This window comes from Apostichopus japonicus, chromosome 18, assembly GCF_037975245.1.
Source record: "Apostichopus japonicus isolate 1M-3 chromosome 18, ASM3797524v1, whole genome shotgun sequence".
Classification (NCBI taxonomy): Eukaryota; Metazoa; Echinodermata; class Holothuroidea; order Aspidochirotida; family Stichopodidae; genus Apostichopus; species Apostichopus japonicus.
The window spans coordinates 13,880,379-13,896,666 of record NC_092578.1 but is presented as its reverse complement, the minus strand read 5'-3'; the positions used below and the strand labels follow the sequence as shown (position 1 = coordinate 13,896,666).

Sequence of the window (16,288 nt, the reverse complement as noted above, 5' to 3'; positions counted from 1 at the left end):
GTTATGGGAACATATTGCAGTAAAGATTTATATTTAAAAAAAAGTCCCCCATAATTGTCTGTGTTATGATAACTCAACAAACTTCGTACATTTAGAACTTAACAATTATCTTGAATGACACATGGAAACTTTAAACCAATACCAAACAACCCCTTTTGCATCTCTCCAGCAACAGTTGTCGTGTGTTCCCCGTCTAAGGCGATATATTCCTTTAATTCTGTTGATATTTCTAGAATCTCGAACGAGGCTTCACAGCTGACGGCGTCGCTTGCATGTGTCCAATACTGACACACGTTCGATCCAGCCTCTGTTAATTCTACCCGATATCGGTCCCACACGCTACAGAAGTCGATATCGCAGATACATTCATGTAAGTTTTCACACACCGAAAAATCAGGCGGTGTTTGCGATAAACTTAATTCCTGAGTGTAATCTTCAAACGCTCGAAGATTGTAGTCATTCGGCTCGTGACAACCATCCGATATCTGTCCCTCCATTTTGAGCTTAAAGTCGCCGTGTTGAAAATCGATGGAAACATGCGTTTCATTTCTGTTGTGTACAAGTCTCTCTGCTTGTATTTTGTTAGTTATGGCAACATTTGGGTCGAAATAGACGCCCTCTGTTGACGTGTATCGAGGTAGAACCAATGACAGCTGACCTGGTTGATCAGGTTCAGAACTTAAGAAAGGAAACATGAAAGAGAATGCATCAGAATCTAATGCAACGTCACAATCAGGATCTGAGGATGACTCAGCACGAAGAATGGCCGACACTGTCCCGTAAGCAATCACAACGACAAACTGGTCCTCACATACGAGGTCCTTACAAGAATGATAAGATGGCAGGAAAAACTTCACGTCTAAAAGGATGATAAGAGTTGATTCCATTCTGATTTACAATTTTTACATATGAATGTTACAGACCACTTGCAAACAAAGTCCGACGATGCATGTTGTTCTTTGATAACACATTAATTTGCCGAAAAAATGGGCCCTTGAACAAAAGAGGCTAAAACGTGAAAACGGCTGGGTTACACAGTCTAGAACACATATAATTAGATCAACTCTTAAAGAAGCAAAATCTATTAATAAATTTGGGGTTAAGCCTTCACTTATAAACTACCGTACTTACCACTTTTCTCTGAATTGATCTCATCAATCCTGGATTGAAGTTTGCTTCGATTTACAGGAATAAATGTGATCCAGCCATCGAACACATCCTCAGACAGGTCAACAGTTATAACTTCAGCCTCGTCACCCCATTCCACCACAGCTAAGAGGCAACAGAGTAGATACAACTTTGGAGACATGTTGCGACTAGGAACGGAGAAGGCCAGTACAATAATGTCATCCTCTTACTTTGCGTTGTATTTGATTTCACGGGTAACTTGATGTTTAGTTAGATTTGGAAAATATTTGCTGGTATATGAGACTAATATGACTAATATTAAGTTTGAAGATGTAACCAACTAATTCTCATAAAACTTTCAAAGATTCGAAATGGACGGTCACAGTTAAAACGCACGTTGCTACTTTTTTTTTTTTTTGAATTTGCCGAGATTCATTAAGTTTAATGTAAGGAAACAGTAAAATTTATTTAGATATTTAAGTATATTCGATAATTAAAACAGGCAAACAATGTTATTATCTTCTAATATGCAATGAGACTCCAGTCCATACCGACGCATGTAGTTAACTATTTTGTATTCGATTAATCACATTGTCCATATCCAAGTAACTTGATATTGAAAAAATTACTTGCTTTTCTAATGTCCAGAATGGGCTTGGAAGCCCAATTTGATTGGGCGGGGGAGGGGGGGGGGGATGAGGGCTATTACGACTTGCCCGAAAAACGTATCTAAATATGGAATGGCGTACTGGTGAGATCCCCCTCACCTTTGAAATTCGAATTCGTTATAAGGAATGCCAACAGTGATACATATCACAAAATCGTCTTGGACAAAGAAGGAAAGCATGGAGTAGGAACTGTTGCGCCGCAAAATATAATAATTGAAGCAAAATGTAATCTTAACCAGATAAGTAATAACTTTCGCCAAATATGTTTAATCTTAACGTAAAATGTGATAGCTTTGACGTTAAATGTAATAATCCTTCAACGATTTAAGTAATGACTTTTGGATGCAAAATTAAATAAAACATATGAACTAGAAATGTAATATCACAAAATGTGATAACCTGTGTCAACCAACACAACCGCTATGCGTGCTCTGAATATTAACTGGAATTAACGTAAATACAAGTGATGTAACCAAATTGTTCTATTTATGGAGCTAAAAGGTTCAGTGAGATTTAACATGGAGCAAATATTGTGACTTATAATGTAATAACCACCGACAATGTAATACGACTGATAACGTAACGAACCAAAACGCAAAGTTGAGTTGTGATTCCTTGCCGAATAGCCTATTTCGTGTCAAAACAAGAAACGTGAGATTGTATTGCTGCATAACAAACAGAGTTTGCCAAATATTAATCAGTGCATATACTATCATCTTTGTTAATTTGTTGTGATGTAATAAACAAATCACTTTTTCTTTCAAAGTAATTTTCTCATCTTTACAATATTCTCGTAGAGCCCAGTTTCAAATTCGAATGTGGCCGAATTTATTTGGCCCAAATGGCCTGAATTGTACCAATTTGGGGCTTGGAAATGAATCAACCGAATCTTATAGCTGATTCAAAAGAATCAGCTAAGAGGTGACTAAAATATGAAGTTGTGGTAAGGTTGTGCCGTTAAAAAGGGGCGGGTGGGAGAGACAGAGAGGGGGGATGCGGGTCGGTGATACAACTGGAATGAGGATACGGATGGATTTATGAGGAAAGGGTTTGCAATCGTTGCCGCTAAATGAGAGGTGGTAGATGATACTGATCCTAAAGAAGAGCTTGCCAAAGGCTTGGAAATCGGGATTTGAGGTTTACTATGGTCGCAAAGCTACTGCCGCTTCCACCAAAGGGGTCTCATCTGCAAAAGAGTGGGAAATGGTGTCGAAAAAGCATGAAGAACTGATACAACCCACCCCAAGGATTATAGGCGACACTCGCCACAGGTGAAGAGCATACGTTATAAGCAGCTTCTAAAACAACTGAGAAATGCGCGCAGCGTATGGTGGAGCGAGAGGCCAGGATATATCCCCGGTCTGCATATGATGTAGGGGAAAGGTTCTCAAAAGAATCAGCTAAGAGGTGACTAAAATATGAAGTTGTGGTAAGGTTGTGCCGTTAAAAAGGGGCGGGTGGGAGAGAGAGAGGGGGGATGCGGGTCGGTGATACAACTGGAATGAGGATACGGATGGATTTATGAGGAAAGGGTTTGCAATCGTTGCCGCTAAATGAGAGGTGGTAGATGATACTGATCCTAAAGAAGAGCTTGCCAAAGGCTTGGAAATCGGGATTTGAGGTTTACTATGGTCGCAAAGCTACTGCCGCTTCCACCAAAGGGGTCTCATCTGCAAAAGAGTGTGAAATGGTGTCGAAAAAGCATGAAGAACTGATACAACCCACCCCAAGGATTATAGGCGACACTCGCCACAGGTGAAGAGCATACGTTATAAGCAGCTTCTAAAACAACTGAGAAATGCGCGCAGCGTATGGTGGAGCGAGAGGCCAGGATATATCCCCGGTCTGCATATGATGTATGGGAAAGGTTCTCACTCGTTATCCTGGTAAAAATGGAAAAACTAATGGAAAGAAAAGGGGTTTCATATTAGGTTAGTTGCTAAGATGAAGCGGTAGCCAAAACAGGTATAAAGTCAGGTTTGCTTACCCTCTTTCCGAAAAATAAAGGAGAGGAGTCGTTTTCTGTCAGTAACGTAAAAAGTACAACAACGGTTCCAGAAGGGCACACCGCGAGAAATATTTGAAGCCATACAAGAACGAGGATTTCCCTTTAGATCGCCTAAACTCGGCGCACTTCGTTATTTCGTACATCTCCCAGGTGACGACAACTGTCAGTTCTCTGTGATATGTTTAATGCATTCGTGGTATCGCTTTGTTCATGTCGGCTGAAACTGTCAAAGAAGTCATAGTTGATTATCTCGTAAATCACCCGCATTATCAAGATTTCACTGAACTTTCACTTGTCCTCATATGTCCTCGGCACAGTGGCACAAGGTGGCACTTATGGGGATCACAGCACTCTACAAGCTGCCGCAGACGTACATAATATAGAATTGTAGTCATTTCCTCACTTGGTTCAGCTGCTACAGTTGGTATTTCACCAAGACTGTCAGTACCTACACTCCGCTTTATGTCGAGGGCGCTGGAGAGCACTACGTCGGTCTGAGTAATGACCGAGTGTGAGAGGAAATGTACGAAGACCAAATAACACTGGACTTTATCTACCCCAAATCAATCAACCACCCTCTATATCTACCTGACCCGATATCGACCAGCTATACCCTTTACATATATCTCACCCGATATCGACCAACCACCATGGCATCTACCTCACCCGATATCGACCAACCACCATTGGTATCTTTCTCACCCGATATCGACCAACCACCATTGGCATCTACCGCATCGAATCCACGCCGGTTCTCCTTCGACATTTTGTCACTTTCATGAAGGAGAACAATCGGGAGGATTGATATAGACTCTAATAGGAGTATGCCACCTTATGCCTGTCATATACGATGATTTACATCGGAACTTGACCTATATATAGCAACATCGATTTTCTGAACCACCAGCTATCTTAGAAATTATACGAATCACATTTAAAACCCAAGGAAAACACATTTATTGGATGTAATTTTACGAAATTTTGAATAAAAAATAAAACTGCAGATACTACATCAACCTGCGACTTTCCAAAATGGATGCTGTGTTTTAAACGTTGCTTTAAGACTTAGTTTGGTTGATTTATAAATGAACTTTATTGTATGACATGTATATCGTGACACTATGAATGCTATGAATGAGTCAAAACCTTTATCACAAAAACAAAATCCATATGTGAGACAATGTCAGGTTCATTTGAAAATAAACTTTGTTACTTTCTTATTGAATAGCCGAGACTTAATTTTAATGTAAAGACATTAAAATGGATTAAATATCAATTATATATATTCGAAAATTAAAATCAGTAAGTGAAGTGATTATATTCTTATATTCATTCAGATGATTCTGCCTGCCATCTCATCCAGTCATAAAACAACTCCTTGTATTGACAGGAATCTGTTTGACACTTACATTTTCATATTGATAAGATACTGTAATTGATTTTATATGGTCCGGTATACCTGCAGGGTGGGGTGGGTGGAGGGGTGGAGAGAGGTGGCGGTGGAAAGAGATCGATACACACACAAATTAGTTTAGGTTTGGAGCATTTTAGCCGTGACATGAACGTTTGTTTTATTTCACTGTAATTAATATTGATAATGTTATAGAAACCTTGCTGTCAAAATTTATACAAAAACAAGCGAAGTATTCTTAATTGTCTGTGTGTTACGATAACTCAACAAACTTCGTATTTTGTAGAACCTAGCAATTACCCTGATTGACACATGGAAACTTTAAACCAACACCAAACGACCCCTTTAACATCTCTCCGGCAACAATTGTAGTGTGATCCTCGTCTAAAGCGATATATTCCTTTAATTCTGTTGATATTTCTAGAATCTCGAACGAGGCTTCACAGCTGACGGCGTCGCTTGCATGTGTACAATGCTGACACACGTTCGATCCAGCCGCTGTTAATTCTTCCCGATATCGGTCCCACACGCTACAGAAGTCGACATCGCAGCTACATTCATGTAAGTTTTCACACACCGAAAAATCAGGCGGTGTTTGCGATAAACTTAATTCCTGAGTGTAATCTTCAAAAGCTCGAAGATTGTAGTCATTCGGCTCGTGGCAACCACCCGATATCTGCCCCTCCATTTTGAGCTTAAAGTCGCCGTGTTGAAAATCGATGGAAACACGCGTTTCATTTCTGTTGTGTACAAGTCTCTCTGCTTGTATTTTGTTAGTTATGGCAACATTTGGGTCGAAATAGACGCCCTCTGTTGACGTGTATCGAGATAGAAACAATGACAGCTGACCTCGTTGATCAGGTTCAGAACTTAAGAAAGGAAACAGGAAAGAGAGTTCATCAGAATCTAATGCAACGTCACAATCAGGATCTGAGGATGACTCATCACGAAGAACGGCCGACACTGTCCCGTAAGCAATCACAACGACATGCTGGTCCTCACAGACATGGTCTTTACAGGAATGATAAGATGGCAGGAAAAACTTCACGTCTAAAAGGATGATAAGAGATGATTCCATTTTGATTTATAATTTTTACATTTGAATGTTACAGACCACTTGCAAACAAAGTCCGATGATGCATGTTGTACTTTGAAAACACATTTATTTGCCGGAAAAATGGGCCCTTGAACAACATAGGCTAAAAAGTGAAAACGGCTGGGTTACACAGTATAGAACACAGATTATTAGATCAACTCTTAAAGAAGCAAACCCTACTTTTAAATTTGGGGTTAAGCCTTCACTTATAAACTACTTACCACTTTTCTCTGAATTGATCTCATCAATCCTGGATTGAAGTTTGCTTCGATTTACAGGAATAAATGTGATCCAGCCATCGAAAACATCCTCATACAGGTCAACAGTTATAATTTCAGCCTCGTCACCCCATTCCACCACAGCTAAGAGGCAACAGAGTAGATACAACTTTGGAAACATGTTGCGACTAGAAGCGGAGATGGCCAGTACAATAATGTCATCCTCTTACTTTGCGTGTATTTGATTTCACGTTTAACTTAATGCTTGGTTAGATTTTGAAAAGATTTGCTGGTATATGGGTCTAATATGAATAATATTTAATTTGAAGATGTAACCTAGCTTATTCTCATCAATCTTTTAAAGATTCGAAATGGACGGTGACAGTTCAATTGCACGTTGCCACTTTCTTATTAATTTGCCGAGATTCATTAATTTTAATGTCAGGAAACTATCAAAATTAATTAGATATTTAAATATATTCGATAATTAAAATGGGCAAACAATGTAATTATCTTATAATAAGCAATGAGACTATCCTGTCCATACCGACGCATGTAGTCATAAATTTATTGTTTTCGACTTATCATGTTACGTTGTCCATATCCAAGTAGTTTGATATTTAAAAAAGACTTGCTATTGTAATGTCCAGAATGGGCGTAGGAGCCTAATTTTATTCGGGGGAGGGGGCTGTGACGAATTGCACAAAAAAATGTAACCCTTATGGAATGGGGTTCTGGTGAGATCCCCCGCACCTTTGAAATTCGAAGGAATGCCAACAATGATACATACCATAACATCGTCTTGGACAAAGAAGGAAAGCATGGAGTGCGAACTGTTGCGCCGCAGAATGTAATAATTGACGCAAAATGTAATATTAACCAGATAAGTAATAATTTTCGCCGAAAAAATGTAATCTTAACGGAAAATGTGATAGCTTTGACGTTAAATGTAATAATCCTTTAACGAGTCACAGGTAATAACTTTTTGACGCAAAATGACATCAAAAATATTAACGAGAAATGTTATATCGCAAAATGTTAATACCTGTGTCAACCAACACAACCGCTATGTGTGCTCTGAATATTAACTGGAATTAACGTAAATACAAGTGATGTAACCAAATTGTTCTATCTATGGAGCTAAAAGGGTTCAGTGAGGTTTAACATGGAGCAAATATTGTGACTGATAATGTAATAACCACCGACAATGTAATGCGACTGATAATGTAACGAACCAGAACTCAAAGTTGAGTTGTGATCCCTTGCCGAATAGCCTATTTCGTGTCAAAACAAGAAACGTGAGATTATATTGCTGCATAACAAACAGAGTTTGCCAAATATTGATAAGTGCATGTACCATCATCTTTGTAAATTTGTTGTGATGTAATAAACAAATCACTTTGTCTTTTAAAGTAAGTTTCTTTTCTTTACAATTTTCTGTATTGGTATAGCCATTGTCGTAGAACCCAGTTTCAAATTCGAATGTGGCCGAATTTATTTAGCCCAAATGGCCTGAATTTGTATGTATGTATGTATGTATGTATGTATGTATGTATGTATGTATATGTGATCTTCCCGCAAGCAGGAACTCGCGAAAGAAGCCATGGAGGCTTATAGACTCGCAAGCTGACCGAAGCCAATCTCTCGGCACACATTCATTTAACGTCCATGTCAGGAAGTTGTTATTGAACAACACCCTTGCCAGACGACACACATTGCTATCGGCGGGGAATCGAACCGGGGATCTCATGACTGGGAGACGCCGGCGTTAACCACTAGGCTATACACTCCGCCGAATTTGGGGCTTGGAGATGAATCAACCGAATCTTACCTGATTCAAAAGAATCAGCTAAGAGGTGACTAAAGTATGAAGTTGTGGTAAGGTTTTGCCGTTAAAAAGGGGCGGGTGGGAGAGAGAGGGAGGGGGGATGCAGGTTGGTGATACAACTGGAATGAGGATACGGATGGATTTATGAGGAAAGGGTTTGCATTCGTTGCCGTTAAAGGAGAGGTGGTAGATGATACTGATCCTAAAGAAGAGCTTGCCAAAGGCTTGGAAATCGGGATTTGAGGTTTACTATGGTCGCAAAGCTACTGCCGCTTCCACCAAGGGTGTCTCATCTGCAAAAGAGTGGAAAGGGTGTTTACAAAGCATGATTAACTGATACAACAAGGATTATAGGCGACACTCGACACAGGTGAAGAGCATACGTAAAGCAGCTTCTAAAACAACAGACTGAGAAATGCGCGCAACACATGGTGGAGCGAGAGGCCAGGAAATATCCCCCGGTCTGTCTATGATGTAGGAAAAAGTTTCTCACTCGTTATCCTGGTCATATGAATAAAACTAATGGAAATAAAGTTCATTTCATATTAGGCCAGTTGCTAAGATGAAGCAATAACCAAACCAGGTATAAAATAAGGTTTGCTTGCCCTATTTCCGAACGAAAAGTCGAGAAGTGGTTTTCATACCAATAACGTAACAAGTACAACAACGCAGAAAGAAAGTGAAAAAAACGAATAAGTTATTAAAAAGGGAGAGGGTGGATAACAACAGTTCCAGAAGAGCACAATTCGAGAAATTTTTGAAACCATAAAAGAACGAGAAGAAGGATTTCCTTTTGGACCGAGAGAGGGAGAAAATGTACCAAGACCAAATAACGCTGCACATTATCTCCCCCGAAATCAATCAACCACCCTCTACAGCTCCTTGGAGATCTACCTTACCCGATACCGACCAGCTACCCTTTACATCTATCTCACCCGATATCGACAAACTACCATGGCATCCGACCTCACCCGATATCGACCAACCACCATTGGCATCTAACTCACCCGATATCGACCAACCACCATTGGTATCTACCTCACCCGATATCGACCAACCACAGCACTTTTTTCCAATATCAAACTACTTGGATATGGACAATGTGATTAGTCGAATACAAGAAAGTTATGACTACATGCGTCGGTATAGACAGGATAGTCGGACTGCATATTAGAAAATAATGACATTGTTTTCCTGTTTTAATTATCGAATATATTTAACTATCGAATTAATTTTTAATGTGTCTCTACATTAAAATTAATGAATCTCGGCAAATCAATAATAAAGTAGCAACGTCCATTTAAACTGTGACCGTCCATTTCGAATCTTTGAAAATTTGATGAGAATAAGTTGGTTACATCTTCAAATTAAATATTTTTCATATTTGTCAAATACCAGCAAATATTTTCCAAATCTAACTAAACATCAAGTTACCCGTGACATCAAATACACGCAAAGTAAGAGAATTACATTATTGTACTGGCTTTCTCCGTTCCTAGTCGCAACATGTCTCCAAAGTTGTATCTACTCTGTTGCCTCTTAGCTGTGGTGGAATGGGGTGACGAGGCTGAAATTATAACTGTTGACCTTTCTCAGGAAGAGTTCGATGGCTGGATCGTATTTATTCCTGTAAATCGAAGCAAACTTCAATCCAGGATTGATGAGATCAATTCAGAGAAAAGTGGTAAGTAGTTTATAAGTGAAGGATAAATCCCGAATTTATTAATAGATTTTGCTTCTTTAAGAGTTGATCTAATAATATGTGTGCCAGACTGTGTGACCCAGCCGTTTTCACTTTTTAGCCTCTGTTGTTTAAAGGCCCATTTTTTTTGGGAAATACATGTGTTATCAAAGTACAACATGCATCATCGGATTTTGTTTGCAATTGGTCTGTAACATTCATATGTAAAAATTGTAAATCAAAATGGAATCATCTCTTATCATCCTTTTAGACGTGAAGTTTTTCCTGCCATCTTATCATTCCTGTAAAGACCTTGTCTGTGAGGACCAGCATGTCGTTGTGATTGCTTACGGGACAGTGTCGGCCGTTCTTCGTGATGAGTCATCCTCGGATCCTGATTGTGACGTTGCATTAGATTCTGAGGCATTCGCTTTCATTTTTCCTTTCTTAAGTTCTGAACCTGATCAACCAGGTCAGCTGTCATTGTTTCTACCTCGATACACGTCAACAGAGGGCGTCTATTTCGACCCAAATGTTGCCATAACTAACAAAATACAAGCAGAGAGACTTGTACACAACAGAAATGAAACGCATGTTTCCATCGATTTTCAACACGGCGACTTTAAGCTCAAAATGGAGGGACAGATATCGGGTGGTTGTCACGAGCCGAATGACTACAATCTTCGAGCGTTCGAAGATTACACTCAGGAATTAAGTTTATCGCAAACACCGCCTGATTTTTCGGTGTGTGAAAACTTACATGAATGTATCTGCGATGTCGACTTCTGTAGCGTGTGGGACCGATATCGGGTAGAATTAACAGAGGCTGGATCGAACGTGTGTCAGTATTGGACACATGCAAGCGACGCCGTCAGCTGTGAAGCCTCGTTCGAGATTCTAGAAATATCAACAGAATTAAAGGAATATATCGCCTTAGACGGGGATCACACGACAATTGTTGCTGGAGAGATGCAAAAGGGGTCGTTTGGTATTGGTTTAAAGTTTCCTTGTGTCAATGAAGGTATTTGCTAGGTTCTACAAAGTGCGAAATTATTTGAGTTATCATAACACAGACAAATAAGGGGACTTCAGCTTTTTTGTTATTTATTTTTGGGGGGCTAAAGTTTTGACTGCAATATGTGCATGGTTCTCATAACATTATCAATATTGATTACAGTGATAAAAACAAACGTTCATGGTCACGGCTAAAATTCTCACAGACTAAGCTAACTTGTGTGTGTATCGATCTGTCTCCACCAACACCGCTTTCTACCCCTCAATGCGCCCCACCCACCCTCTCTCTGTCTCTCTCTGTAAATGCATGTGTTTCGATACGTAAATTTTGAAAAATGGAAAAAGCCATGGGGTTACTTAGATTGAATGTAAAACACACCTCACTGTGTGTTTGTGTGAGTATTTGGTGTGTGTGTGTTTTTTTTTGGGGGGGGGAGGGTGGGAGTGGGTATACTGGACCATATAAAATCAATTTGTGTGTGTATCGATCTCTTTCCACCGCCACCTCTCTCCACCCCTCCACCCCTCCACCCTCCCCATCCCACCCTGCATGTATACCGTACCATATAAAATCAATTACAGTATATTATCAATATCAAAATGTAAGTGAACAGACTCCTGTCAATACTAGGAGTTGTTTTATGAATGGATGAGATGGCAGGCAGAATCATCTGACTGAATATAAGAATATAATCACCTCACTTACTTATTTTAATTATCGAATCTATTTGATATTTAATCAACTTTTATTACCATTACATTAAAATTAATGAATCTCGGATATTCAATAAGAAAGTAACACAGTTAATTAAAGCTGGTTGATGCAGTATCTGAAGCTTTATTTTTAGTCTAAATTTTGTCAGGTGTTATACCCTAAAGTTGTTCTCCTTGGGCTTTAAATGTGATTCATATTATTTCTAAGGTAGCTGGTGGTTCAGAAAATCGATGGTGCTAGAGGGAAAGTTCCGGTGTAAATCATCGAATATGATAGACATGAGGTGGCATACTCCTACTAGAGTCTATATCAATCCGCCCGATTTTTCTCCTTCATGAAAAATGACAAAATGCAGTAAGAGAACCGGTGTGTATTATTTCGATAAGGTAGATGCCAATGGCTTCTACACCGCGAGAAATTTTTGACGCCATACAAGAACGAGGATTTCCCTTTAGATCGCCTAAACTCGGCACACTTCGTGATTTCGTACATCTACCAGGTGACGACAACTGTCAGTTCTCTGTGATATGTTAATGCATTCGTGGTATCGCTTTGTACATGTCGGCTGAAACTGTCAAAGAAGTCATAGTTGATTTTCTCGTAAATCACCCGCATTATCAAGATTTCACTGACCTTTCACTTGTCCTCATATGTCCTCGGCATGGCACAAGGTGGCACTTATGGGGATCACAGCACTCTCCAAGCTGCCCCAGACGTACACAATATAGAATTGTAGTCATTTCCTCACTTGGTCCAGCTGCTATAGTTGGTATTTCACCAAGACGGTTAGTCGGTACCTTCACCCCGCTTTACGCTGAGGGCGATTGGGAGCACTAAGTTGGTCTAAGTAATTGACCGAGAGTAGGAGGAAATGTACCAAGACCAAATAACACTGAACTTTATATCTACCCCGAAATCAATCAACCACCCTCTACATCTTCCTCACCCGATATCCACCAACCACCTTGAGGATCGACCTTACCCAATATCGACCAGCTACCCGTTACATCTATCTCACCCGATATCGACCAACCATGCACCCCTGGCATCTACCTCACCCGATATCAACCAACCACCATTGGCATATACCTCACCCGATATCGACCATCCACCCTTCACATCTACCTCACCAGATATCGACCAACCACCCTGGCATCTACCTCACCAGATATCGACCAACTACCATTGGCATCTACCTCGTCGAATCCACGCCTGCGTAATAATTACCAATACCCTTGAAATGTACCTTTTCCTTCGACAACCTCTTAGGCTGGTATAGCGATACTTTCAGGACACTGCAAACATCCTCTCTCCATGATATATATTCCAGAACTGGCCTCTCTGGAAATGACCACCACATAGTAAGCGTCAGAGTAGTCATAAACATCAATGAAAGAGAAGTGATGCAGTTATAGGGTAGTATACTCCTATTATAGTCTATATCAATCTGCCAGGATGTTCTCCTTCAGGAAAAGTGCCAAAATGCAGTTAGGAGAACATCTTTCTTGATATGTTATCAATCAGGACGTGGTTATTTGTGGCTTGCATGTTGAAGAGCATGAGTGGGAGTAAATGTGGTGCAAAAAATGGCTCAATTGAGGCAATTTTTGATCCCTTTAGGGCTCCCAGGATTAGTGAAAGAAAGTTGTTTACTACTTAGTAAAGAGGTTTGCTTACAAGTGACGAAAACTTCAGTCTGATAGCAAAAAAATCTGCGCGGTCATGATACGAAAAATTGATGGTGCCATGAAAGGCCAACTTTTCAGCTATCCAGTGATGGGTAGCGTTTAGCTATAGTGAGAACTTAGAGGCCACAGACTTAGAGGCCACAGACAGAGGCTCTAGACTTAGAGGCCACATTACTTTTGTGATTTATTTGTAAGTCAATGGGGCTTTTAATGGGCGTATGCTACCATATAGTGTTACGAAGATTGAAAGATATCTTATGCTTGGCTTTGCGTTATGCTTGCCAATATGGATGGTTAAAATCGCCAGAATCTTCTGGAAATGCAAAAATTAAACACGAACAGTTGAATAATAGACTATAGTGTTTTTTAATACAACGTATGGGCCTTTGGTGGAATCAACTCCTACCTTTGATAATAAGCAGTGTATGCCAGATTCGCGTTGCCATCAGGATTGGCTTTACGGTTGCCTAGGTGTGAAGTTTGGAATGCAATATTACCGATAATGCTGTGTTTTATTGTTCGAGCAAACGGAGAGATGGATTTTTCAAATGATCACGTGACATATGACGTCTATCTATACAAAGTGTCGCAGCCCCGCTCTGTACGCTTATGATGTCCAGTACCAAACCACACCATCACCGGCCCAAACACACACCGTACAAAAACTCATTCCAGGATGAGCAAATTTCAGGCGTGTGAATTGTTTCTTTATCATTGGGTTCGATATTTTTAAGTTTAGAATAATTATTCCAAGGATGAGCACTTTTTCTAATTACTTTTATAAGATATTCTAATAATCTCGTCAGCTTAATTGAGCTATTCTTAAACTTAACTGAGCTATTCACGATAAAGACAAGTGATAAAAATAATGAACTGTACCGGTATACATAATTATGACGGTATCAAGTTTTTGAATAAATATATACTTTAATTGAAATCTGTATATGTGCATAGTGAACTGTCTCTGAAATACAAGTACTCACGTTTTTCATTTATTTCGTGAACTAAGATATCTTAGTTGAAACTCTGACATTTCAACTCGCGATAAAATCACAGCCGTATCTTTATACGGCTCTGACTAATATGAAAGGAACTCTAGATAATATTATACAAGAGCTCCATCATCTTTAATTTACCGTAATGCACTTGCTCAAAACGCAGACGACAGGGTTAAAAAATAATTACCTGCTGTGTGCACACCATAGAAATCGAAGTAGGGAGAATGACGTCATGCAACATATACTGAAGCCACCCGTCCTAGTGGTGGCGCTTTGTTTGTACGGCAAGAAAGTACCGGCGAGTAATACAAACACTACGTATTTGACATAACTAAAGTGATAAAGTTGACATTAATCACTCGAAATTGTGATATCGTAGTTTCACAGGTAATTCTTAGGGAGCGATAGTAGAAGAAATTACATAGGAATCTTATTACTTTACTAGTGTCGTCTGCTCAGCTGTTGTATTGTTATTCACTGGACCCTGGATATAGTAAACCTAGACCCTTAGACCGGCTACGGCTGTCCTTTCGAATGCGTTATGACTAAAGCCTAATGAAAAAAATATATAACCACCTCATTTTACGTAAAACTGTCTCTAACGATGGATCCACATGCCAGAATAACATGGGATGACGGTTTTGATGTTCTGGGCTTATAAATAACAAATTTAATACTAGGAAAATAGGCTACTACCCACTTTGCAACATTAACATTAAACTGAGAACTGCATGCACATACTAATATGGAAAGTATTATCCAATTGTAAGTGTGTGTGGGAAGGTGGTTGGGAGGAGGGAGGTTTGCTTTTTCACGGCACTTTTCAGGTACAACTATGACACTATTTGAGTGGAGCACTAAAATAAATACAAACAAGTTTTCACAGTTGGTTCTTAAGTCAGGAGTAGAGTACTTACCACTCTAGTCGCCATACATATCTCTGTTGTGCAAAGTACACCTACTCCTTCAATAAGGCGGGTAAAATCAAATTCAGTTTCAAAGTCTAATGCATGTATATGTTGTATATGTTCAATTTCTTTAGTGCACACTCAGATGTGCACACCCACGGTAGCATACGCCAATTAAAAGTGATAAATGAAGTGATTATATTCTGGTATTCAGTCATATGATTCTGCCTGGCTGCCATCTCATCCAAGCATAGAACAACTCCTTGTATTGGCAGGCGTCTGATCACTTACATTTTGATATTGATAATATACTGTACAGGGGCGTAGCGAAGGGGTTTTTGTTGGGGGGGTGTGGAGAATTTGATTTGCCGACGGATCTGGAATTGGTGACTGAAATGGGGGAGGGGTCTAAGGTCTTTGGAAAATTTTTAGTTTTGAAACGTCGTTAGATGCAATCTGGTGTATATTTTAAGTCAAATTTGATTTGCCGACGGATCTGGAATTGGTGATTGAAATGGGGGAGGGGTCTAAGGGGAGGGGGTGTCCCCCTCCCCTTTGGAAAATTTTTAGTTTTGAAACGTCGTTAGATGCAATCTGGTGTATATTTTAAGTCAAATTTGATTTGCCGACGGATCTGGAATTGGTGATTGAAATGGGGGAGGGGTCTAAGGGTAGGGGGTCTACCCCTCCCCTTTGGAAAATTTTTAGTTTTGAAACGTCCTTAGATGCAATCTGGTGCATATTTTAAGTCAAATTTGATTTGCCGACGGATCTGGAAGTGGTGACTGAAATGGGGGAGGGGTCTAAGGGTAGGGGGTCTACCCCTCCCCTTTGGAAAATTTTTAGTTTTGAAACGTCGTTAGATGCAATCTGGTGCATATTGTAAGTCAAATTTGATTTGCCGACGGATCTGGAAGTGGTGACTGA

The 16,288-nt window shown here is 39.8% G+C and overlaps 2 protein-coding genes across 2 annotated transcripts; one reads left to right on the top strand and one right to left on the bottom strand.

The window, feature by feature from the left end:
* Window positions 1-5,363: 5,363 nt before the first annotated feature.
* LOC139958456 (uncharacterized) lies at window positions 5,364-6,720 on the bottom strand. The gene is made up of 2 exons (XM_071955546.1): window positions 6,533-6,720; window positions 5,364-6,265 (listed from the first exon to the last, which is right to left on the bottom strand). The coding sequence occupies exons 1-2, from the start codon at window positions 6,708-6,710 to the stop codon at window positions 5,505-5,507; spliced, it is 939 nt and encodes a 312-aa protein (XP_071811647.1). The 5' UTR covers window positions 6,711-6,720; the 3' UTR covers window positions 5,364-5,504.
* A 3,143-nt stretch (window positions 6,721-9,863) lies between these two features.
* LOC139959162 (uncharacterized) lies at window positions 9,864-11,106 on the top strand. The gene is made up of 2 exons (XM_071956760.1): window positions 9,864-10,041; window positions 10,310-11,106. Exons 1-2 carry the CDS (start codon window positions 9,864-9,866, stop codon window positions 11,068-11,070), a joined length of 939 nt encoding a protein of 312 aa, XP_071812861.1. The 3' UTR covers window positions 11,071-11,106.
* Window positions 11,107-16,288: the final 5,182 nt, after the last annotated feature.

Excerpts from the sequence above, each read along its gene's own strand:
- LOC139958456 (XM_071955546.1), bottom strand. The coding sequence starts at position 6,710 with ATGTTTCCAAAGTTGTATCTACTCTGTTGCCTCTTAGCTGTGGTGGAA. Across the intron at positions 6,266-6,532 it reads GATCAATTCAGAGAAAAGTG|ACGTGAAGTTTTTCCTGCCA; the intron begins GTAAGTAGTTTA and ends TCATCCTTTTAG.
- LOC139959162 (XM_071956760.1), top strand. The coding sequence starts at position 9,864 with ATGTCTCCAAAGTTGTATCTACTCTGTTGCCTCTTAGCTGTGGTGGAA. Across the intron at positions 10,042-10,309 it reads GATCAATTCAGAGAAAAGTG|ACGTGAAGTTTTTCCTGCCA; the intron begins GTAAGTAGTTTA and ends TCATCCTTTTAG.